Here is a 24,770-nt window from a genome sequence, read left to right as displayed (position 1 = left end):
CACAAGTGGACAAATGATTTGAGTTGAGTAGAGAGTTTAGACAGTGGGACATTGCATTCTGCATCCCAGATAAGGAGAGTCCCCACAAGGAGCAGGGAGTACTACAGGAGGACAAGACCCCACACCCTTCCTAATGTCTCCTCTGGCCAAGGTCCTTTGTCCTTCCCAGTTATCTACTTGTGCTTTCTGCTGGCATTGGAGGAATGAGAAAGTGAGAAGGGTAGTTGTGAACACCAGCACCTCCCCAACTTTTGGAGAGAATGCAGTCTCCCAGCCCCACCAGGCTCAGGTGGGAAGCCCCAATCTCTTTGGAAGAGGCCTGATCTTCTTTCCTGTCCCTGGAAGATGGGGATCAGCTAAGGTAGGGTAGGCAGTCAGTAACCAGGCAGGGTAGAATTGGAGGTCAATGCCTAGAGGGCAGGATCCTGTATTCTTCGGAAGATAGCTGGGAAATTCTTTCCTCCATTACGTAGAACTTTCTTTCCCTCCTCTGTTGAGGTGCCTAGATGTCCTATAATGGGATCTTCACTCTGGAAGAAGGAATAGTCCAATAAGTCCTTGCCCACTTTTCAGACTCCCCAACCCCTAGACTGCCATCCCATCCTCCTGGTTCAAAGAGTACAGAAGCACTCTGGAAAGGACCTGCATCCTTACATTTCCCCTAGGCCCTTTACTTACCAGCTCTTCCAGAGGCACACGCTCAAACAAGGGGTGCCCTTCAAAATGGGTGCACATCCAGTGGTGTAGCTCCAGCACATCAGTTATGGTATATACCAGCCCCTGCATAGGCAAAATCAGCCTAGGTAAGGGCTGTATGCAACTGAGAAGCAAAATGATGGGAGTGATGATGGAAGTTCCTAAATACATTTCCAACTAATTCTTAGTGAAGATTCCAAGTAAGCCACTCACCCCTCCTCCTTCCCAACTCACCCCAACTCTTAGTACATAGGCATATTCTGCCAGCAGTGTGGGACTGATGATTCGCCACTTGTGCTTTGTTCGCTTGAAGTGTGGATCAGGAAAGAGGAAGAACATCTTTGTCAACTGTGAGACAGATAGGCACCAACAAGGTTGAGACCTGGCCTCTAGGCCTGGCCTGCTTACCAGCCTAACCCACCAGGTCCCCTCCCCACCTGGCCTTTGCGGAAGAAGTTAGGAAGGTGCTTCATGGCATTACTACGGAGACAGGCAATGTTCTGGAAGCCACCTCCAGGGGCTGTGCGAAGTGCCCGAATCCGGTCTTGTACATAGTCTGAGACCTTCACACGTATCTCCAGACCCAGAATCAGAGTGTCTGGAAACAGTGGTGATAGTTCCACTGGAAACAGAAATAGCAATGGGATCATCAACCTCATACTTGTGGAAATTCAAAGGGGTCAACACAAGAAAGGAGGACTCAATCTGCAACTACCAAAATCAGGAATGGGTATGATATACCTATATGAATTATTCTCTGCTGGGGATGAGTTGGGGGAGATACAAAAATTGTCACCAGGATTACAATGGGAAGGCTGAGTTACATATACAATTTCCTTTACAATTTTCACAGTGATTTCATACATGGTCTTATTTAATTTCTATAAGATTCTACGGTAGACTGAGAAGATGAGGACTCTAAGGGCCAGAAATGTTCAAGATCATAGAGCTAACAAGGGGTAGAGCTGGAACTTAAACCAAGGTTTTCTACCTCTAAGTACCATGTTCTTCTCCCTATCAGGCTGTTATCTGTATGGGAAGATCTAAAACTAGGGAAGTGGCTTGATATGCATACCTGAAACAACACAGACAGTATAATAGGAACCCAAAAACATAAGAGTGGAGAAGAAAAAATGTGACTAGTTGAAGGTGTGGTGGGGGTTAGGGAAAGTGGTGGAATCCCTAAGAAAGACAGTTCAGGATCACTGACCACAGCAGCTAATCTCTGACGCTTGTGCTGACCGGTTCAATGACCCAGCACCTGGCAGGCAAAATGGGGCTCATGTAGGGACTGAGGCCAGACAGAACAAATGAGGTTCTAAGAGGAATTTGAGGCAACCCCCTCCCTTCTCCAAGGCAAAGGCCACACATCCACAGTAGAAGGGAGGTGGGAGGCTTTCCACACTGATGTCACCAATGTCTTAAGGGGAAAGGTCACCTGTAGCCCCCATCAAACCTGCTGAGGTAGCAAAACCTAGGCCCCTCCTCACTCCAGAGAAAGAGCCAGTGTTACCTAACAGGCCACCATAGCCACAGCCTATGTCTGCAAATTCCACTTGGGCCTGAGCTCGATTTTCTTTCTTATCCTTTGGGTCATCATGGCTCTGATTTTGAGTGAGTGGGGCGAAGAACTCTGGATATAGCTCAGACCAGTCCATCTCCTCTGGCTTCACAGGGCTATTGGAAAGAAGACATAAGACATGTAAGAAGATTGGTTATACAATTTTTCAGAAGTGGTATTGCATGTGTATGGGTGGGAGGTATACAGAGGAGGATTTCTCAAAATTCTGTAACACTAGACCCTAGGAGGCACAATGGAAAGCCCCCTCGCTCTCAGTGTGAACCACAGGCCCATTATGAGGCCCACAATTGTTGATCTGCCCATCTCCACTTCTGGGGTTGATATGACTCTGACTGGGCAGCTCTCATTTCTGGGACACAAGTTCCCCTTCTCCTAGGGACTGCCTAAGGCACTGAGATCCTCCTATTTTGTGTGCTCTGCGAGGAGAGAGTAAGATAAGGAGTGTAGGATTGTGTATATGTTTGTGGTTTTTTGTTTTGTTTTTGTTAAACCCAGCAAACAAAAGTGAAAGATGGAAACGACAACCTGCTTCTTAACTCTAGTTTCAGTAACTCTCTTCCCAGATTTGGCACCGCTACTAGGACGCCACGCCCCCTTCCAACTGGCCAGCTCTGCCCTCAGCCAAATCTCTCCAATCCACCCCCTAACTGACGTCACCCAGTCGATTCTCCCGGGTCCATCCCAATCCTCCCTACAGTCCCAGCACAATTGCTCTCCCTGGCTGCTCGGAGGCTCCAGCCCTCTTTCCGCTCCCCCTGCCCGGCTCCTCACTAGCGCAGCGTGTGGTCCGCCATAGGGTTGGAGTGGGCGCGTTGCCGGTAGTAGCGCTTCTGAGGCTGCGGGGCCTCAGCTCCCACTGGGTTTCCAGTCTCGATTCCCGCCATGATGCCGGGTCACGGGTTTCACAGCATCCACGTGGAGACCGAGGCCGAGGCGCAAGGTAATGACGCATAAGCATGCTGCAAGCAGGTCCCGCCCCCTTAAAGACCCAAGAGCAGATTCGACTGGGCTGAGCTGGGAGGAGCTCAGGGGTCGAGTGCCGGAGCTGGCCTCCGCACCGCTAGTTTCTAAGCCGTTTGGCAAAGGCCAGTCCGGACACCAACCTCTTCTCTTAGGTTGTTTCTGCACGGTCTGACTACCATTCCTGGCTGCAGGTACCTGTGCACCCCACAGGTAGGAGGGATCTGGGGGCCTCGCCTCCTACAGTGGAATCAAGCACGTTTCTCTTTCCTCTCCCAGATCCCGAGCCCTCTGGCGAGGAGACACACACACACACACACACACACACACACACACATCTGTCTGTTCCTAAGTAGGTCCTGTTGGGTATGTACTAGGTTACCAAGGCAGGAGGGGCAGCTCCTCATTCCACCTCCAGGAAGTCCATCTGGAGAAAGGAGTGCTGACTCGGGGAGGCGGGGCTCGATGCCACGGGGAAACCGAGACGGGGGTGCGGGGGCGGCCCTCAACCTCTACTCCGCCACGGACCCGGGATCCGAGCACCCGCGGTGGCTCCGGGGTACTCTCTTGCCGGATGGCGAACTGCCGCCGGGATCCTGAATCAGAGCCGGAGTCAGTGTTCCCTCACGAAGTCGGCCTCTTTACCGACTCTTACTCCGAGAAAAGCCGGTTCTGTTTCTGTGGGCATGTACTGAACATCACGCAGAATTTTGGTTCACGACTCGGGGTGGCTGCAGGCGTGTGGGATTCGGTGAGAAAAGGGCTATGCCAGTTGAGGGTCCCTGGGAGGTACCACCGACCCTCGATTCCTAGTCTTCCCTATGGAGTCATCTCTGCCACTCTCTTTTTTCTCCCCCACCCCTCATAGGCTCTGAGCTTGTGCAACTATTTCGAGAGTCAAAATGTCGATTTTCGAGGCAAGAAGGTGATCGAACTGGGCGCAGGGACCGGCATCGTGGGAATCTTGGCAGCGCTGCAGGGTGTGTGAGCTGGCATTGCGGAGGGAGGGGTTAGGGGAACGGGAATGTGGAGAAATTGTTACTCCGTGGACTCTTGGGAGAGGGCAGTGCTTTGGGTTCAGCCCAGTCCCTCTCTTTAACAACCTCCCACCCGACACCCCCACCCACACCCCTGCCGCCTTCTTCTGTGACAGAAAGCGCTAATTAGCTGTCAGAGCACCCAGGATGGTTGATTTGAGGGCAAGAAATAAAAATTGGGCAGGTCTTGTAGAAGTAGTTTCTACTTTTGGTGGTGGTGGTGGTGGGGAGGCGTATCAGTGATTGAACCCAGGAGTGCTTAATCACTGAGTCACATCCTCAATCCTTTCTGTTTTTTATCTTGAATTCTGAGACATGGTCTTGCTAAAGTTGCTTAGGGCCTCGCTCAATTGTTGAGGCTGACCTTGAATTTGCAGTCCTCCTGACTCAGCCTCCCTAGTCATTGGGGTAACAGATATGTGCCACCAATCCAGATAGTTTCTATCTTTTTGCTCTCTGTGATTTCATGCGGGAGTTTGTCAATTAAAATCCCCTTTGGGCATGGCATAGTGGCCCATGACTATAATCCCAGTGACTGGGGAGGCTGAGACAGAAGGATTGCAAGTGTAAGGCCAGCCTTAGCAATTTAGCAAAGCCCTAAGCAACTTAGCCAGACCTTATCTCAAAAAATAAAAATAAAAAGGGCTGGGGATGTGGTTTAGTAATAAAGCACCCCTGAGTTAAATCTCCATTACAAAAACAAGACCAAAAAAAAAAAAAAAAAAATCCTCTTTGGCTTGGAGGTGGTCTTCTGTCAAAATGCATATGTGGGGGTATCATGTAGAAAAGTGACCTGTGGGTATTAAACCTTGTGACTGCTTTAGACTTCATGATGTATTAATATATGTTAGATTCCTTGGGTTTTTGGGAAGTGGGGGTAGGAATTAAGCATGGCAGACTTGGAAAAGGAAAGGGTAAGGAAAAGTTTGCTTGTATCAAGAACCAAAAACCAAAAACAAAAGTCTCTTATAATCTAAGGAACAGAAAAGCCTACACTGAAAGCAATTATCTAAAAACTTTTTTTTTTTTGGAGTGGTATCAGGGGTTGAACCCAGGGGCACTTAACCACTGAGCTACATCCCTGGCCCTTTTTTATTTTTTATTTTGAGGCAGGGTCTCACTGAGTTGCTTAGGGCCTTGCTGAGGCTAGCCTTGAATTTGCAATCCTCCTGCCTCAGCCTCCCAAATGCCAAAGGGAATTTTAATTGACAAATCCCCCATGAAATCACAGAAAGCAAAAAGATAGAAACTGCAGGGAGCAGTGGTACATGCCTGTAATCCCAGTGACTTCCCAGTGACTGGGAAGCTGAGGCAGGATTGCAAGTTAAAGATCAGCTTGAGCAATTTAGTGAGGCCCTAAGCAACTCCTGTCTCTAAATAAAATACAAAAAAGGACTGAGGATGTGGCTCAGTGGTTAAGTGCCTCTGGGTACAATCTCCCATACCAAGAAAAGAGAGATAGATAGAAGATATAGATAAATAGATGGAAAGATAGATAACACTCAGATTTCTAACTTGGCAACTTAACAGGGAGCAAAGGAAAAGAAGCTAGTCTGGTAGCAAGTGAAGGTAAGTGTTCCCATTATATGGATGCTTTTTGGGCTGGGATTGTGGCTCAGCATAGCATGCGCGAGGCCCCAGGTTCGATCCTCAGCACTACATAATAATCAATAAATAAATATAAATATATATATTTATATATATATTTTTTATTTTTTTATCTTGAGAGCAGGTCTTACTAAATTGCTAGGGCCTCTCTAAATTGATGAGTCTGGCCTTAAATTTACAATCCTCCTGCCTCAGTCTTCGTTGCCACTGGGATTACAAGTGTATGCCACCACACCCAGCTATGAGTGTCATTTTGTCTCTTTCCCTTTCCCTCGAATTCCTGGTAATCAGCCAGTCCTTGCATTATATGTCCTTAGCTCTTCCACAGTTGTCTGCTCTACTTCCCACCATGTTGAGTTCAGGCCATTACCATTTCTTGCCTGGTTTTTCACAAGAGCCTTCATGCTTCCCTATGCGAAAGTTTGGCATACCCAACCTAGATTCTGTGATCCTCCCTCAGGCTTCCTCATTTTGGTGAATCAAACCACCATCCACCCAATGTACCTAGACATCACCTTTCACATGTCATTGTTTATCACCCCTATATCATTATTCAAGTCCTATTGATTTTATCTCCTGAAAAATCTCCTGGATTTTTTCATGTATTGTCATATCCACTGATAGCTTCCCAGTCCAAGCCACCATCACCACTTGTTTGGACTGCAACATAGTCATACTAGTCTTCCTACCTTGACTTTTTGCCCCTACTTAGACTTCTGCCCACTCCACTCAGCAGTCAGAATGACTTTCAAAATGCAAATGTGGAACTGGGCACCGTGGTGCATGCCTGTAATCCCAGCAGTCTGGGAGGCTGAGGCAGGAGTATCATGAGTTCAAAGCCAGCCTCAGCAAAAGCAAGGCACTAAACAACTCAGTGAGACCCTGTCTCTAAATAAAATACAAAATAGGGCTAGGGAGGTGGCTCAGTGGTCAAGTGTGCCGCAGTCCGGCTGCAGCAAAATAACCGGGGGGTGACGAACAACTTGTGAACGTTGATACAGCAGGAGTAGGAGCCGTTTATTGCAGGACAGGAGCAGTATTTATACATTCCACACAGCTTATCTAATTAGCATAAACTAGATACATCAGTCAACCAATAAGGAATCTCCACACTTAATGGCTCGCTTTTGTTACTTCTCAAACCACTCCCTCTGGCATTTTGCCAGGTACCATCCAGACTTGTTTACAAACTCTAACATTCCCCTGGCAAAATGCCAGGTGTTATTTTTGACTTGTTTACAGACTCTAACAAAGTGTCCCTGAGTTCAGTCCCCAATACCAAAAAAATGCAGATGTAATCACACCCCACCCCATGCCAAAACTTTTAGTGGGTTCTTTTTGTTTTCAGGATAGAACAAATACGTTTAGTATGGCCTCCGATGCCTTACCTCTCTCTCTAGCCTTTTTCTTTCTTCCTCTTTTTTCTTCATATTTTTTTTCTTTTTTCAGCAGGGAGGTACTAGTGATTGAATCCAGGGCTTTGCATGTACTGAACAAGAGTTCTACCACTGAGCTAAATCTCCAACTCTTATTTTATTTTGAGACAGGGCCTTGAACTTGTGATCCTTCTGCCTTAGCCTCCTGAGAGCTGGGATTACAGATGTGCACCTAGCTCTCAACTTCTTTTTGTTTCTCTCTTTCCCTCCTGTCCTCTTTATGCTATTGCCCTTTTGTTGGTTCCACAAACCTACTTTGATGTTCCCTTCCTTGGGGACTTTACACAGGCTGCACTTTCTGTCTGAAACCCTTTTGCTACCTGGTTAATGCATATGCATTCCTCATTGCTCAGCTCAACTATCACTTCCAAGGAAAAGCTTCTTTGATAATTCCACCCCAGGCCAGTTTAGGCCTTTCTAGTACATATCCATCTGTACTCATTGGTCTCATTTTAAATTTGCTATCACTGACAGGTGGGTCTTAAATGCTAGTCTGTTACACTTCCCCTTTTCTGCTTATTCTTCCACTCCCTTAAACATCTGTTTCTTCCCTTCTTGTTCTTCAAAACTGTGAGTGCCTCTTCCACTATCATCACCCTCAGCTGATGACTTTGTTTCCCATCTCCTGATTGCTTGTATTTTCTCAAAAAATGTCCACATGTTCCTGTTGCAACATCTATTCTCTATGTCTGAGTCTGATACATTGCCTTCTGCTTTGTTGTTGTTTTTGGTGGTATTAGGGCTAGAACTCAGGGACCCTCTACCAATGAACTATACCCTCAGCCCTTTTTATTTTATTTTGAGACAGGGTCTCACTGAGTTGCTGAGGCTGGCCTTAAACTTGTGATCCTTCTGCATCAGGCTCCCAAGTGGCTGAAATTACAGGTGTCCACCACCACACCTGGCTGCCTTTTGCCTTGTTATCATGGATCAACACACTGTGCTAGCTATAGTCAAACCCTCCATTTGTCTAAAGATTCTAAATTTTCCCACCAGCTCAAAGACACCGTTCCAGCAACAGCCCCCAAGCATCTTCTGTATTGTTGATTTTTCCTTCTCTTTGGGTTTTATTCTCCTCCCCTCTCTCTATATGTGATTATGTCTATGTATAATTATGTCTACTGTCTACACATATTTTATGTTATTATATACACATACATACATAAATATACTGTAATTTCTCCTATCTCAGAAAAAAATACTCTGATCCTACAGCTTCCTCCAGATACCAAGCCATTTTTTCTGCTCTGCTTTAAAAAAAAATTCCTCAAAAGAGTTATTGTCCACTGTCTCTGCTTCTTCTCCTTCTATGTTTTTTCTCCATCCATTCCAATTCAGACTGCACCATGCCTTTCACTCCAATGGCTCTAGTTAAGGTTATGAGCTTCCCTTTCAACTTTGTGTTGTTAAACCCAGGAGTCTGTTCTCAGCCCACCTCAGTCGACTCTGCATTTGACATTGCCACTTCCTCCTTGAAACTTTCTTTGTTTTCTGGAGTGCCACACCTGTTTCTGCCTGCCTCACTGGCACACTTTTCCCTTCTCTTTTGTCAGTGCCTATTCATCTTCGCAACTAAAAATTTGAGTGCCCCAGAGCTCAGGTAGTAATCTTTTGACCTTTTCTTTTTTCTGACTACATTCCCTCCTGAGCACTCTCAACACTTTGTGGCTTTGAATGTCCTTTTCATGTTTGTGACTATCTACTCTATCTTTATGCAGTGTCCAGAAACAACATTGTAATTTCCTATTCATACCACCTGCTGTAGCACTGCTTGTTCAGATGAATGGCAATTTGGTTTTCTAGTTAGGTCAAATGTCTGAAAACTATCCGAACTTTCCCTCTTTCTCTGTCATATTTCATATTCAATCTGTTGGCAAATACTGTGGACTCTATCTCCAAAATATATTCAGAAATATATTCTTTTGATATTTGAATATATTAAAAATACATTTGATGGTACATGACTGTAATCCCAGCAACTTGGGAGACCAAAGCAGGAGGATTAAATTTGAGGACTAAGTTTGAGGCCAGCCTGAGCAACTTAGCAAGACTTGTCTCAAAATAAAAAATAAAATGGGATGGGGATGTAGATCAGTGGTAAAGTACCCCAGGTTCAAATCCCCCAATGCCCTCTAATTGCAGCAACCAAAATGCATCTCTTAAAACATTAAATCAGTTTATGCCTTTCTTCCATTTAAAATTCTTCCACAGTATCCCAGAAATTTGAGAGCCAGATTTCTCAATCTTCTTATAAGACCCTTACTATGATCCAGTGCCTACTATTGTCCCCTTTACTCTCTGCTCTAGCTATTGACACGCTGTTCCTCACTCGAATCAGGCAGCAGAGTCCTACGTCAAGGTCTTTTTGCTCGCTGTTCTGTCACTTGGTAGACTTTAGCCTGAGAGATCCACGTGATTTGCTTTATGCTGCCTTCAGGTCTTTGCCCAAACATAACCTGCTTATGGAGACTTTCCCCAATTATCCAATTTAAAATAACACTCCCTGTCCTGACCCTTAAGCATTTCTTATTTCTTTTCTTGCTTGACATTTCACCATAACACTTATTACCATTTGACATATGGTATATTGCATTTCCTTTTTTTTTAATTGTTGTCATCTGTTTCTTGCTACTAGACTGTAAGCTCCATAGGGAGGGGACACTTGTCTGGCTGGTTCACTGCTGTAGTCTCAACACCTGGCATATAAGCACATGATAAAAATGAATAAATGCATCCTTAGTACTTCCTACATCTCTTTCCATAATACTCATCATGATTATAGTTAAATAATGATTTTTAATTTATAGTTAAATAGTTAATTTTGCAGTACATAGTGCATTTCTACCTCTAGAATAAAACTCAAGGAAAGCTGAGGTTTTGTTTTGCTCACCACTGTATCCTTAGCACTTCTGGGTGCTCAATTTATTGCATGAATGCTTTCTGAAATGCTAATCTGGTCTTCACCCTGCTTTTTTTTTTTTTTGGTACTGGGGATTGAACCTAGGGACACTTAACCACTGAGCCACATCACCAGCCCTTTAAAAATATTTTTATTCAGAGACAGGGTCTTGCTAAGTTGCTTAGGCTAGCTTTGAACTTTCGATCCTTCTGCCTCAACCTCCCAAGCCGCTGAGGTTACAGGTGTGCACCCCCATGCCCAGCCCTGCTTCTCATCTTAAATCCTATTGCCCTCTATGAAACTTGAATCTCCTTAGCATGTTATGGTCCTCTTTTCTCATGTCTTGACACTTTTCTGTTCTACAACCTTTAAGTTACAGCCTTCTTTGAACATGTCATACTTTTCTCTTGCCAGGCCTTCATACTCACTATCCTCTGCTTGAAAAGCAACACCTGACTAACTCCTGCTTGCCCTTTAGAACTCAGCTGAGGTCATGTCTTCTGGGAAGCTTTCCAGATCCCTGAAGGCAGGCTTGTGTCAGTGGGGGTGGGTGCATAGCCCGTCTCCAGCTCAGTTGTGCCCAGGCTTCTGCTGACATCTGATTGTTGTGTTTGGCAGAGAGGTTGAAGATTAGCTCAGAGGGAATGTTGATGTTGTAGAATGTGGAGTAATGAGAATAGCAGTCGATGAGATGGATGTTAGGGCAACTAAAAGTCAAAGTGTGGACTTTGGGCTGTGAAGACATTGCCCTCTAGGCATTGAGGTCTCTGGACCTTCCAACCAGGAGCCGGTGGTTGGTCCCTCTGACTTGCATTTCTCCTCCTTGCTCTCTCTCAGGGGGGGATGTTACCATCACTGACCTGCCAGTGGCCCTAGAGCAGATCAAGGGCAATGTCCAGGCTAACGTGCCAGCCGGAGGCCGGGCCCAGGTTTGTGCCTTGTCCTGGGGGATTGATCAGCATGTCTTCCCTGGAGACTATGACATAGTGCTGGGGGCTGATATCGTGTACATGGAGCCCACCTTCCCACTGCTACTGGGAACCCTCCAACATCTGTGTGGGCATCATGGCACCATCTACCTGGCCTCCAAGATGAGAGAGGAACATGGGACAGAGAACTTCTTTCAGCACCTTCTTCCCCAGCACTTCCAACTTGAGCTGGCCCAGCGGGATGAGGATAAGAATGTCAACATCTATAGGGCCAGGCACAGGGAACCAAGACCTGCTTGACGTCATTCCATTCCAGTAAAGGAACTGCATTTCTCCAAAGCTGTATCTCCAGAGTCACAAACACAAGGACTAACGAAAAAAAAAAAAAAAGGATTTCCTTGGTGTCTCTCTCCCCCTTCCTTCTTTGTTCCCGCAGTTATGCTTGAACAGATGAAGGGAGGTGTTTGTTTGCTAAGAATTCTGGAGTCCTAGAAGGATTGGCTTTTAGAGCATAAAGGGGTTTTGCACAAAGGAGGTTGGAAGGGTCCCTGGGATATTTAGAAGTAAAGAAGGTAAATAAGATATGAGAACAGTGGCTGCAGTGAGACTGTCACGGATGACTTCCAGTCCTGTTTATACAGAATGGACTTTTTAAAAAACCAAGATCTAGTCAGGCATGGTGGTGCAAGCCTGTAATCCAAGCAACTGGGGAGGCTGAGGCAGGGGTATCGCAGGTTCAAAGCCAGCCTCAGCAAAATCGAGGAACTAAGCAACTCAATGAGACCCTGTCTCTAAATAAAATACAAAATAGGCCTGGGGATGTGGCTCAGTGCCTCTGAGTTCAATCCCTGGTACACCCAAAAAAAGAATAATAATTTTAAAAAATAATAAAAAATAGAAAGGGCTGGGGATGTAGCTCAGTGGTAAAGTGCCCCAGTACCAAAAACAAAACCCCAAATCTTTGGGACTGGGTTTATAGCTCAATGGTAGATCATTTGCCTTGCATGCATGAGGCACTGGGTTCAAAACTCAGTACCACATAAATATAAATAAGGAAAGATATTGTGTCCATCTACAACTAAAAAAAAACCCCAAACCCCCAAATCTAAAATTTATGGAGTACCCCCTCACACCCCAACAATAATCTGGTAGGGTCATGGCTCTAACTGGGTCAGGTCCTCCCAATCCTGAAGCTGGGGAAAAGCAGCAGAGCTGTCTTTTGGGCTATAGCTTCTTTTTCCTTTTCAGAGCTGGATTCCTGATATCAGAACATAGTGCAGTGCAGAACATGGACTAAGTGCTAGATTCTTCTCACCTTTGGTTTTCCTTTCTAAGCTCCATTAGTCATTCTTTTCTAATGTGTTTGCTTCAGTTTTTGTCTCCTCTCATGCTAGCTTCTCTGGTCCAGGATCTCTTATTGCTTAGGCACATAGTCACCTCTTCTGGACCCTCTGCCACCTTCTCTCGCCTTGGAGCCAGTCTGCAAACTTGGAATCTTCCAAATCAGCTCTGATTAGCTTCCACTGCTTGTAGAAGCAAGAACAAGCTGCTTAGTACTTCCATCTAATCCCAAATTACCTCTCTCTTTCATTTTCCATTCTTTTCCTACACGTATTGGGCCTCTGACCAGATTGTAAAAGGTCTACTCTTTGTTCTCTAAATCCATATAAGAGTTCCTGACTTCTTCTATCTTTATGATGATTCCCTGCCTGGAAGGGCTATTGCTACCTGTCAAAAAAATCTTGCTTTTTGCCTCTTTCCTGAAAAAAAGCTTTTCAGCTCCTGTTTGAATGCGATTTTTTCCCTCTGAGATCCTTTAACCTCTTATGGGACCTTACTTTGACTTGTGTGAACATTTGTCTTATCCTTGTTTTCTCACTGTGGGATTTCCTGGGAGGGTAGAGCTGTGGTTCGTTTATTCATGTCTAATTCCCCGAAGGTTAGCACAGTTCCTGGCACACAAGTGTTCCACAGATATTTTGCTGATTTAACAAATACTTGCTAAGTTTATTGGAGGGACTCTACCCATCTACCTGCCTCAGGGAGTTTGTCTTGAGTCATAAGTGGATAATGAATGTGAAGCTACATTGGAAATAAAAAAAGAAAAAACAAGTGTCAACCATTCGTCTTACATTATTATTTTGTGACAACTTTATCCTTTGATTTTTCTTATTTTTCCTGTCGCGGGTAACTCCCTGTGAAGTGTCTGAATCTATGCTGTCTCCATGAATTTAAGCTGAATGGAGGCGACTGTGTTCCTCTTGCCAGCAGGTGGAGCCACTCTTGTTTGCCACGTTCTGGGGAAGAATTTTGACCCTCCCGCCACGTCGTAGTCGGTCGTTTGGCTCGTACGTCAGCTGGCGGGAGTGAGCCGTAGCTGGCGAGATGTCCCTGCTGCGGTCGCTGCGCTTGTTCCTGGACGTGCGGACCGGGAGTTTCCCGGTGAGGACACCTGGCCCGATGCTCACATTGCCTTCCTTGTAGTTTTCCTGTGCGTCCCGAGCGCACCCCTTCCCTTATCCCGACCCGCATTCAACTCGGTTCCACCTCCTCCATTGGCATTGACTCTTCTGTGTCCAGCTTCAGTCGCTGCCCTGTCCTCGTCTCCCCAGCCCTAAGGCTGCCTCGGAGCTGAAGTGCTCCCCTCCCCGTCTCTTAGCTGCTTCTGGCTTCTCATCCCTGTCTTCTTACCCTCTCCAGGCCGGGTCCCTTCAGCTTCAGTCGCCCCAGCCATGGCACACCATTCACGCTGCGTCCTGGTTGTCTGCCTCTTCTTCCAGCAAGGAGCTCCTTATGAAGCTGCGGCAGAAAACAGGCTACTCCTTTGTAAATTGCAAGAAAGCTCTGGAAACTTGTGGTGGAGATCTCAAAAAGGTTGGAAGGGGATGCAGTGTAGGGTACTAGGGTCCAACTTTAGTCTGGAGAGGTGATACTGGGGAGCGTAGGTGAGACCTGATGACCAGTGGCCCATAACGGCAGAAACCTAGATGGAATTCTGGCTTAAACAACCACCTCAGCCTGTGTTAGTGGGGAGAAATTGACCCAGGGTTAACGAACCCTATATCATGCGAAACTGCTTGGTGTTTTCTGCCGCAGGGACCTGTGTGCACTCAGGAGTCAGACCCTCTAGGACTCAAATTATGGTGCCTTCACATCAATACTTTGTGGACATTTAAATTAATCTTTCATTGTTGAATCATTCTTTTAAAAAATATTCAATTTTTAGTTTTTTAAATGGACACAATGTCTTTATTTTACATTTATGTGGTGCTGAGGATCGAACTCAATGCCTCAAGCATGCTAGATGAGCACTCTATCACTGAGTCACTGGCACAGCCCCCATAGTTGAGTCATTCTTGTCTATATAATGAAAATAATACCATTTCCTCCATAGGGTTGTTGTGAAGATTAAAGTTGTCCAGAGCACCAGTTTCTGCAATCTATACTCAGCATTTAGTGGTGTACTGCCACTAGAATTATAGAATTTAGGGGAAGCAGAAAGCATCAGGGAACTTGAACATATTTTAGAACATCATTCAGTATAAATTCTGTGACTTCATCATCTGCCCTTCTTCTTTCCAATTTATAGGCAGAGATCTGGCTTCACAAGCAGGCCCAGAAGGAGGGCTGGAGCAAAGCTACCAAGCTCAGTGGGAGAAAGACTAAAGAAGGACTGATTGGGCTGCTGCAAGAAGGAAATACTACTGTATTAGTAGAGGTAAGTTGTTGGAATTTCACATATCAAGAATAGATGGTCCTTCAGTGTAAGGCTTATAGTTGACCTTTTGCATTCTAAAATAAGAAACTTGTTTGAGAATCATAAAGGGTAGTTGGAATTAAACTTTAGAGACCTTAGTTATTAGCTATGGACTCATTTAAGTATAGAAATGCACAGGTGTGGTCTAGAATATTAGTCCTAATATTCTAGAATATTAGTCTAGAATATTAGTCCTAACTGTGAGTCTAGTGCAGTCTGTACCTTGTCATTATTTCCTGAAAATTTATATTTTAAAGTAGTAACTATATTAATTAGTTGATAGTAGAGAGTATCTGTTTTAGAGGAGGTTTGGGGGCCTTACCTAGTGAAAAGAAGTAGGTGTAATTAGTTTAGAGTAAGAGAAGGGGATAAGCAGGGTGATAGCAAATGTGGTTTGGAATTGAAGGAGGCTGGAGAAATGAGGTGTTTATGGTGTGCAGCCATAGGCAAGTGGTCAACTTGTAGTGAGCCCTTCACAACATATGGAACCCCCTCTGAATGTGTATGTTCGTGCTAATTCATTGGAACAGAAAGAATCACTTCATTAGTTTCTGGCCTCAAGCAAAAGAGGAACTGAAGCTTTAAAACTCTGGAGTCATTTATTTTTGTTGAGTCTGAAGCTGATTCTATCAACATCTTGGTTTACTGCACAACCTTAGGGCACTTTTAGAAACAATCAGTAAACAATTTATACAACATCATTTATCCTTACAGGTAAACTGTGAGACAGATTTTGTTTCCAGAAATTTAAAATTTCAACAGTTGGTCCAGCAGGTAGCCCTGGGAACCATGTTGCATTGTCAGAGCCTAAAGGATCAACTCTCCACGTACAGTAAAGTGAGTTTGGAGGTTGTCTTCAGCATGCTGCATTTGTTCCTGTTTTGGTGTTGGGGATGGAATTTAGGGTCTTGTGCATGCTAAGTATGTGCTCTACCACTGTACTAATCCTCCAGCCCCTGCTGTTTTTCTGTTTTTTTACCCCCACTACCCCAAACTCTCTGATTTCACTCTCTTGCTTCACATTGCTGCTTATATGTTATCTCTTTGGGGGAGGTGTATTTCCCTTTTGTTTTTCTTTCTCCTTATCTGCCTTATTTAAAATTTTTTTATTATAGTGCCCATATGTTACATTTATCTACTTATATATTGTCTGTCTCCCCCCATAGAATGTAAGCTTCATGAATTTGTTTTTTCACTGCTATATCTTTGGTGAAAGAGAAGTGGGGGCAGCATTCAATTGGAGCTTAGTAAACCTTTGTTGAATGAATGAATGAATGTCCATTGGATGGGATCACTCAAATTAAGCAAAACCATCTGAGGCTTCCTATTCAGAAATCTGGAATGCCCTGAGGAAAGTGTTTCCAAGTGGGGAGATTGGAAGAAGCACAATTTGGGAGAGTAAGCATATTCTGATTCATAGACGGGTAAAGGAATGAATTAATCAGTCTGCCTTTGATTCAGTATTATTATCAAGACAAAAATGACCCAACCATTCAATTACATTTTTTTGTGTGTTCATTATCATTTCTTTCTTATTTTTCCTTCTCTTGAGATTGTGTGGTAAATATTAATTGTTACAGCACTAATTAAAAAGTCCTATTTGGGCTGAAGATATAGCTCAGTTGGTAGAGTGCTTGCCTTGCAGGCACAAGGCCCTGGGTTCAATCGTCAGCACCACCAAAAAAAAAAAAATGTCATTTAGCCAGTCTTAGTGATGCATACCTGTAATCCAGTGGCTCAGGAGGCTGAAACAAGATGATCATAAATTCAAACCTTGTCTCAGAAACTTAGTGAGGCCTTAAGCAACTTAGTGAGATCCTATCTCAAAATAAATAAAAAAGGGCTAGAGATGTGGCTTAGTGGTTAAACACCTCTGGGTTCAATCCCTGGTACCAAAAAAAAATGTATATTATATGAAAACTGTGTTGCATTTATTATTATTTGGGTGCTGGGGATTGAACCCAGGACATTATAAAGGGTAAGTGGTCCCCACCACCTTTTTTTTTTTTTTTCATACTAGGATTGAATCCAGGGGTGTTCTACAACTGAGCTATATCTCCAGCTTTTTTTTTTTTTTTTTAACTTTTTTACGTTTTGAGACAGGGTCTTGCTAAGTTGCTAAGGCTGGCCTTGGACTAGATCCTCCTGCCTCAGACTCCCAAGTAGGTAGGATTATAGGCGTGTGCTACTGTGCCTGGCTAACAACACTCTTTTTTTTTTTTTTTTCCAATTGTATGCATAGATGGATCACTTGGAGTATAAATTCTCATCCTTTTTAGAGACACAAGTGCTTAGGGATCAAATCCAGGATCTCACAAATACTAGGCATGTGCTCTACCACTGAGCTATGCTATGAGCTGTACGTCCATCCCCATGAATTCTTTTTATTTTTGAAGGCGGTACTGGAGATTGACCCAGGGATGCTTTAACACTGAACTTCATCTCTAGTCTTTTTACTTTTTATTTTGAGATAGAGTTTTGCTAAGTTGCTGAGGATCTCACTAAGTTCCCAAGGCTGGCCTCCAACTTGGGATCCTCCTACTTTAGCCTCTCAAGTTTGCTAGCGTTACAGGTGTGCACCACTAACCATGGGCGTCCCCCTAAATTCTATATCTATTTTTTTCTTTTGGTCTAATTTTTTTTTTTAATTTGTATTTTGAAAAAATTCAAACTTGTATAAAAGTTGCCAGTGTTCTGCAATAAATTCCAGTGTACTCTTTGTTCAGATACACCATTTGTTAGTATTTTACTGCATTTGCTTTATCTCTTTATATACATATTATCGTTCCTTTTTGTAGGAATATCAAATAGTATTTTTTTCAGATCATCACATGACAAGGCACATAGTGACTGTTGGGTTCATTATTGGTGATGTTAACTTTGATCCCTTGGTTAAGGTAGTATTTGCCAGATTTCTCCACTGTAGTTGCCACATTCCTCTTTTTAATTGACAAATAATGTGTATGAGAGATTCTTTGAGACTCAATTGTTCCTCAGAAGACTTTTGGATAATGCTAGTTTTAGCATTCATTGATTATTCTTGCCAGGATCAGTTTTTACTACAATGGTCATTTAATGGTTATTTTTCTTTTATAATTTCTTCTGTATGCACTAATTAGTTGCATTCTACCATTAGAATTTCCCCCTTTTCCCTTATTTAATGATTTACTTAGTACCAACATTGACTCATGGATTCTTATTTTAATTTTAATTATTTTTTGATTACTGGGGGTTGGCAAGCTCTCTACACTGAGCTATAATAATCTATGAATTTGACCAGTGCAAGTCAAACCTGTACAAGCTGGCTTTAATGTCTTTTTGAGATGTCTTTATTATTTTCTGAGTATTACCTTCTTTTTGGCATAACAAAATATTCTGAGTTTATTTCCCTGCCCCACCCATGGAATTGGCCACTTCTCCAAGGAGTCCTTTTCTTTTCTAGGTGGACACAATATCTTTATTTTGCTTTATGTGGTGTCGAGGATTGAACCCAGTGCCTCACACATGCTAGGCAAGTGCTCTACCACTAAGCCACAACCCCAGCCCATGATTTTTGTTTAGTGGTACCAGGGATTGTGTCCAGGAAAGTTCTACCCACCAAACTATGTCCCAAACTTTTTAAAAATTCTCCTTTGAGACAGAATTTCACTAAGTTGCCTAGGCTGGCCTGGAGCTTGTGATCCTTCTGCCTTAGCTTCCCAAGTAGCTGGGATTATAAGTGTGTGCTACAGTGTTGTCCTCTTCCCCCATTCTTTGAGGTTATGTTAGTCATTTGAAATACAGTTGGGGTTTTCTGTTTGTTTAGTCAGTTTTTGTTTTCATCCCAGATCTTTGTTAATTTGATTTGATTTTTGACTATGGAAAACGTTAACAAAGTTCCAAAAGCTTAAAATTATTTAAAGAAAAGAAGTATACCCAGAAGTCCTACTCCCCATTCTATCCAATTCTCATTATTCCTATAAATAACCAACTTCACTGGGTTATGGTTATGCTTTCAGTATTTTTTTTTTGCAAAGTTAAACATGTGTGTATATATATGTACACACACATGCATATATATATATATATATATATATATATATTTCCCCCCCCCACAGATATTTCTTACAATGATGATATAATGTGTATATATCCTTTCCTTTTTTGGTACTGGGGATTGAACCAGGGGTGCTTTACCACTGAGCTCAACCCTTTTTATTTTTAATTCTGAGATAGGCTCTCACTAGGTTGCTGAGGGCCTTGCTAAGTTGCTTAGGCTGACCTTGAATTTGTGATCCTTCTGTTTTAGCCTCCCGAGTTGCTGGGATTACAGACATGCACCACCAGGCCCATCTATGTATACTTTTATTTGTTTATTGGTACTTGGGGATTGAACCCAGTGGTACTTTATCACTGAGCTATAGCCCTGGTGCTTTTTAAAAAATTATTTTGAGACAGGGTCTTGCTAGATTGTTTAGGGCCTCTCTAAGTTGCTGAAGCTGGCCTTGAACTGGTTTTCCTGTTTTTTTGTTTGTTTTTGCAGTGCTAGGAATTGAACTCAGGGCCATATGCATGGTAGGCAAGTGCTCTACCACCCAGTTACATCCCTAGTCTTGGCCTTGAATTTGTGATCCTTCTGCCTCAGCCTCCTGAATCATTGGGATTATAAGTGTAATCCTGGAATTATATATACTTTTAATCTGCTTTTATCACTAATAATATATCCTAGAAATACTCTATAGCAGCTTCTGGAGATCTTTCTGTTTCTTTTTTTTTCCAACTGCATAGCAGTTTGTTGTATGGATATGCCATAGTTTATTTAACCAATTCTTCTGTGGGCATTGAGGCTGATTCCAAAATACTCCTTTTTTTCTTTTTGGTACTGGGGACTAAACCCAGAGTGCTTTACCACTGAACTAGATCCCTGCCCTTTTTGAGATAGGGTCTTGCTAAGTTGCTTAGGGCCTTGAGAAGTTGATGGAATTGGCCTGGAATCTGCTATTCTCCTGCCTCAGCCACCAAAGTTGCTGGGATTACAGTCATGCACCATCAGACCTAGCTCTGATTTCAAAATTTTATGATTAGAGCTGGGTGTGGTGGCACATGCCTATAATCCCAGTAATTCAGACTGAGCCAGGAGGATCATTAGTTTGAGGTCAACTTGGGCAACTTAGTGAGACCTTGTCTCGAAATAAAAATAAAAAGGGCTTAGAATGTAGCTTAGTAATAGAGCACTCCAGGTTTAATTCCCAGTACTACATATTGCAAAAAACAAACAAACAAAGAAAATCCCACATGATTAGAAATAATTGCTTAATGAGTAATCTTGTACATATGTACTTATATCTAGGTATTTTGGTTTTTTTTTTCTTTTTGGTGGTGCTGGGGTGGTGCTGACCCAGAGACTTGTGCCTGCTAGGCAAGCACTCTACCAACTGAGCTATATTCCTAACCCTTATGTCTAGTTTTAAGTGTATCATAAAATTCCTAGAAACAGCCACGCATGGCAGTACATGCCTGTAATCCCATGTATTCAGGAGGAAGAGGCAGGAGCATCACAAGTTTGAGGCCAGCATCAGCAACTCAGACTCTGTCTGAAAACTAAAAAATTAAGAAAGGGCTGGAAATGTAGCTCAGTGGTAAAGTGTTCTTGGATTCAATCCCCAGTACCAAAAGGGGGAAAAATGTCAGAAACTGAACTGCAGTGTCAAAAGGTAAACATATATGTAATTTTGTTAATTATTATCTAATTTTCTTCCATTGGATTTGGAATATTTTGTATTCCCACCAACAATTTGTAATTCTCCTAGGTTTAATGTTTGTGTGAAAATATTGTGCCTGGTTTTTAGTAATTTATATTTTAAGAAGTTAGGTTAGGGGATGGGAGTGGAATGGAATTGGGGATAGTATAGTGATAAAATAATTCATAAAAACAAGACTGTTAACTTTTTTTTTTTTTTTTTTTTTGTACTAGGGATTGAACCCAGGGGAACTTACCCACTGAGCCACAGCCCAAGTCCTCCTTTTTATTTTTTATTTTGAAGCATGGCCTCTCTACATTGCTCAGGGCCTCACTAAGTTGCTAAGGCTGACTTTGAACTCGCAATCCTCCTGCCTCCGCCTCCCAAGCCGAAAAAAGGGATTACAGATATGTGCCATCACGCCTGAACTGTTATCAATTTTTAACATTTTTGGCTTAATGAAAATATTATCTGTTTCTGCTTAGTTATCTTAACCATTTTCTTAGAAATAGACTATTTTTGCCTATTAATAATTTTTTTTGGTGGGGGGTACCAATGATTGAATTCAGGGGCACTAGACCATTGAGCCACATCCCCAACCCTGTTTTGTATTTTATTTAGAGACAGGGTCTTACTGAGTTGCTTAGTGTGTTGCTTTTGCTGAGGCTGGCTTTGAACTTGCAATCCTCCTGCCTCAGCCTCTCAAGCTGCTGGGATTATAGGTATGCGCACCTTGCCTGGTGCCTATTAATAATTTTAATAGTGCAAAACTGATTCATGTTTGTTTTCTTGTGCACTTAGGGCTTCCTGAATTCCTCTGAGCTTTCTGGACTTCCAGCTGGGCCTGACAGAGAACACTCTCTCAAGGATCAATTGGCCTTAGCAATAGGTGAGTATTTGTAAGGATTCTGGAAACTGGAAATTAATGACTAGATCTTTTGGTATCTTTGCTGTTCCTCCAATATTTCCATGGAGAATTGCAAGCTCCTGTGCCTTTCATCAGGAGCCAGATGATATGAATGTAAGAAATAGGTTGTGTTAGGTGTTAGGGAGCAATAGGCAGTTTGAATTGAAGAGCTTCTCTGCTGAAGCTAGCACTAGCACCAAACTCTAGCCACCTGTTATATTTTAGGGTAAATGGAGTTCCAGTGATTACTGGATTCCTTAAAAGAATTCAGAATTATAGGCAGAAATCTCAGTTTTTAACTGTTTGCAAACTAAAATTATTTTCATCATTGTGCCAGCCAAACAAAGTGTGGCTAAGTTCCAATTGACTACCTCTTTATATAACATAGGGAAAATAGTACTTCAAAGGTAAGTTTTTCTTCATTATAAACAGTTCTAGGAATTTTTAGGGTCATTGTTTTTAGGAATTTGATCTCAAGGTATCTGGTTCTGAATTTGTAAAGGTATGTTCTTTTAGAGCTCACTGATGTTGGGAATCAAATCTAGATCATTATGGTGGGAGTAGCAGGGATTTGCTTGTTTTCTGTATCCTTAGTGGAGGAAAGAAAGAGGGCTGGGATTGGAATTACTGGGATTTTTCTGCTCCTCTGCAGTTTCCAGTCAAGACGTTAGTTCTGTTTTTATCAGATCATAGTATTTTTGATATTCCAGTGAGTCCTAGATGAGAAACCAGCAGACTGTTACATATTAAGAAATAGGGCTTATTAAGAAATTCTGGAAGAACTGGGTGCATCAGCCTTGTCAATTTCAGAGAATTAACAATTGGGTAGATGTTTTAAGATATTTTAAAATTTGTTTTGGTTTCTGGATTTTCCCTTTTCATAACTTTTAGCTTTAGTTGTGGTTAATCCAGACATATTTATCCAGACCACTTTGTTTATCCTCCTGCTCCTTCCTACTTTTTGGTTTATTTGGACTTCTGAGAATGGCATCTGAGAGAAAGGAGAAAACTGCTATCTGTTTTTGGTTCTCATAACTCTGATAATGTCATCCTTTTGTTTTTAAGGAGAGGAAGTCAAAACTATCAGATGACATGGCTTTTGGATTTTTTGGGACTTTTAGTTGTAGACCTTTTCCTGATACAGTGAATGATGAGGAGTTGTTGATGTCAGTTATGGTTATAGGGTAGAGATGGTAATTCAGTGGGAAAAATCACTTATTTGCTTTGGAGTCAGATCTGAGGTGTTTTTTTTTGTTTGTTTGATTTTTTGTGGTGCTGGGGATTCAATCCAGGACCTTGTGCATACGTGGGAAGCACTCTACCAACTGAACTATATCCACAGCCCAGATCTCAGTTTTAATTCCAGCTCTGCCATGTACTGTTGGGTGGGTTACTTAAGCACTAGTCTAAACCTAAGTTTAATGTATTAATAATAGCTAGCCTTTAAGTGCTCACTATGTGCCAGTTACAATAATAAAATACTTTTACATATATCACCTTATTTATTTCTCTCTATAACCCTGAAGGTTTATAGACCAGGAAACTAAGGCTTGATAAATTAGTAAATAGGGGTATGTCGTTAAGTCTCTTGCCCAAGGTCATATAGCTAGCAAGAGATAGAACTAAGACCTGTGTCTGTGACACCATAGCCTCTGTTTTAAATACTAGAATACCTATCACATAATGCATCTTCAAGTACGCCCCTACCATGCCCCTGTTCCTCTTTAAACAAAACTGAAAATTATATATCTTTGAGGAAGGATCACCTTCCAAATTTAGACTCTTTGTGCATAAACATTAGTATCACCACAGGTATCATATTCTGGTGATGTGTTGTTTTTTGTTTGTTTGTTTGTTTGTTTGTTTTTAATAGGGAAACTTGGAGAAAACATGACTCTTAAACGAGCTGCGTGGGTGAAGGTGCCATCTGGGTTCTACGTTGGCTCTTATGTCCATGGAGCAATGCACAGTCCCTCGCTCCACAACCTGGTGCTGGGGAAGTATGGGGCCCTGGTCATCTGTGAGACATCTGAACAGAAAGCAAACCTTGAAGACCTTGGCCGCCGCCTTGGGCAGCATGTGGTGGGCATGGCTCCTCTCTCTGTTGGCTCCCTGGATGATGAACCTGGGGGAGAGGCAGAGACCAAGATGCTGTCCCAACCATACTTGCTGGATCCCTCCATCACATTGGGACAGTACGTGCAGCCCCATGGGGTTTCTGTAGTAGACTTTGTGCGGTTTGAATGTGGAGAACTTGAAGAGGCAACAGAGGCTGAATAGGTTCTAGACACTTTTGGCTTAGGAGAAAATGTTTATTTTTATTTCTGGACATCATAGCAAAAAGAAGAAATTGCCCAAGCCTCTTTAAACCCAGAATTTGTCAACTGAATTTTTAATGAAATTATATAGTTCATGGGGTAAAGTTAATAAATAAAATATTTTTTCCTTGTTTGCATGCTACTGGATTTTCCTTGTTTGCATAATACTTGGGGGATTGGACCCAGGAACACTTAACCACTGGGCCACATCCCCAGCCCTTTTTTTTTTTTTTTTAATTTTGAGACAAGGTCTAAGTTGCTTAAAGTCTTGCTAAATTGCTAAGGCTGGCCTTAAACTTGTGATCCATCTTCTGAACCACTGGGATCAGGCGTGTGCCACCACTCCCTGCTGGGTTTAGCTGTTTATTATTTTATTTTGGGGGGTATTGGGATTGAATTCAGGGCACTTGACCAGTGAGCCACATCCCCAGCCCTATTTTTTTTTGTATTTTATTTAGAGACAGTGTCTACTGAGTTGCTTAATGCCTTGCCATTGCTGGCTTTGAACTCGCTATCCTCCTGCCTCAGTCTCCCAAGCCACTGGGATTACAGGCGTGTGCCACCACACCTGGCTTATTTTTTTATTTTAATTTTAATATTATTTTGGATGTGGTAATGGGGATTAAACACAGGGCCTTACACATGCTAGGCAAGCACTCTGCCACTGAGCTACATCCCAGTTCTTTTAAAAAATTATTATATTTTGAGACATGATCTTCCTAAATTGTCCAGTCTGGCCTCAAAGTTGTTATCCTCAAACCTCCTTAGTTAGTGGGATTACAGTGTGTGCTACACATCTGCATGCAAGTCAGATTTTGACATTCTTGTACTAATGACAGTTATTACAGTGGTCCAGTTGTTGAGAGAGTTCAATCAACACTGTCTCTTTACTTTCCCAGTACTAAAACATTTTCCCAACAT

General features: G+C 42.8%; 3 protein-coding genes across 7 annotated transcripts; 2 read left to right on the top strand and 1 right to left on the bottom strand.

Annotated features, from left to right (window-relative positions):
• Positions 1–17: 17 nt before the first annotated feature.
• Positions 18–3,188, bottom strand: Mettl1 (methyltransferase 1, tRNA methylguanosine). Of its 2 annotated transcripts, none has more exons than XM_046466753.2 (6): positions 3,050–3,188; positions 2,210–2,373; positions 1,134–1,318; positions 931–1,044; positions 679–780; positions 18–530 (listed from the first exon to the last, which is right to left on the bottom strand). In XM_046466753.2, the coding sequence occupies exons 1-6, from the start codon at positions 3,160–3,162 to the stop codon at positions 411–413; spliced, it is 798 nt and encodes a 265-aa protein (XP_046322709.1). In that variant the 5' UTR covers positions 3,163–3,188; the 3' UTR covers positions 18–410. The 2 variants fall into 2 exon arrangements, with proteins under 2 accessions (XP_046322709.1, XP_046322710.1); XM_046466754.2 differs by having other exon boundaries at positions 931–1,002.
• Positions 3,189–3,812: 624 nt separating this feature from the next.
• Eef1akmt3 (EEF1A lysine methyltransferase 3) lies at positions 3,813–13,527 on the top strand. Of its 3 annotated transcripts, none has more exons than XM_058586112.1 (4): positions 3,813–3,989; positions 4,107–4,218; positions 11,056–11,147; positions 13,419–13,527. In XM_058586112.1, the coding sequence occupies exons 1-4, from the start codon at positions 3,813–3,815 to the stop codon at positions 13,515–13,517; spliced, it is 480 nt and encodes a 159-aa protein (XP_058442095.1). In that variant the 3' UTR covers positions 13,518–13,527. The 3 variants fall into 3 exon arrangements, with proteins under 3 accessions (XP_058442095.1, XP_058442094.1, XP_046322712.1); XM_058586111.1 differs by having other exon boundaries at positions 13,416–13,527; XM_046466756.2 differs by lacking the exon at positions 13,419–13,527 and having other exon boundaries at positions 11,056–13,266.
• On the top strand, positions 13,450–23,991 carry Tsfm (Ts translation elongation factor, mitochondrial). Of its 2 annotated transcripts, XM_046466751.2 has the most exons (6): positions 13,450–13,589; positions 13,848–14,021; positions 14,737–14,865; positions 15,619–15,741; positions 21,426–21,513; positions 23,405–23,991. In XM_046466751.2, exons 1-6 carry the CDS (start codon positions 13,533–13,535, stop codon positions 23,809–23,811), a joined length of 978 nt encoding a protein of 325 aa, XP_046322707.1. In that variant the 5' UTR covers positions 13,450–13,532; the 3' UTR covers positions 23,812–23,991. The 2 variants fall into 2 exon arrangements, with proteins under 2 accessions (XP_046322707.1, XP_058442093.1); XM_058586110.1 differs by lacking the exons at positions 21,426–21,513; positions 23,405–23,991 and adding an exon at positions 20,858–21,410.
• The last annotated feature ends 779 nt before the right edge of the window (positions 23,992–24,770 follow it).

The sequence above is a fragment of the Marmota monax genome, unplaced genomic scaffold (genome assembly GCF_021218885.2).
Source record: "Marmota monax isolate L192 unplaced genomic scaffold, Marmota_monax_Labrador192_F-V1.1 WCK01_AAM20220418_F8-fsc00151, whole genome shotgun sequence".
NCBI classification, from domain to species: domain Eukaryota; kingdom Metazoa; phylum Chordata; class Mammalia; order Rodentia; family Sciuridae; genus Marmota; species Marmota monax.
The sequence above is the reverse complement of the archived record's forward strand: the minus strand, read 5'-3'. Positions and strand labels throughout refer to the sequence as shown.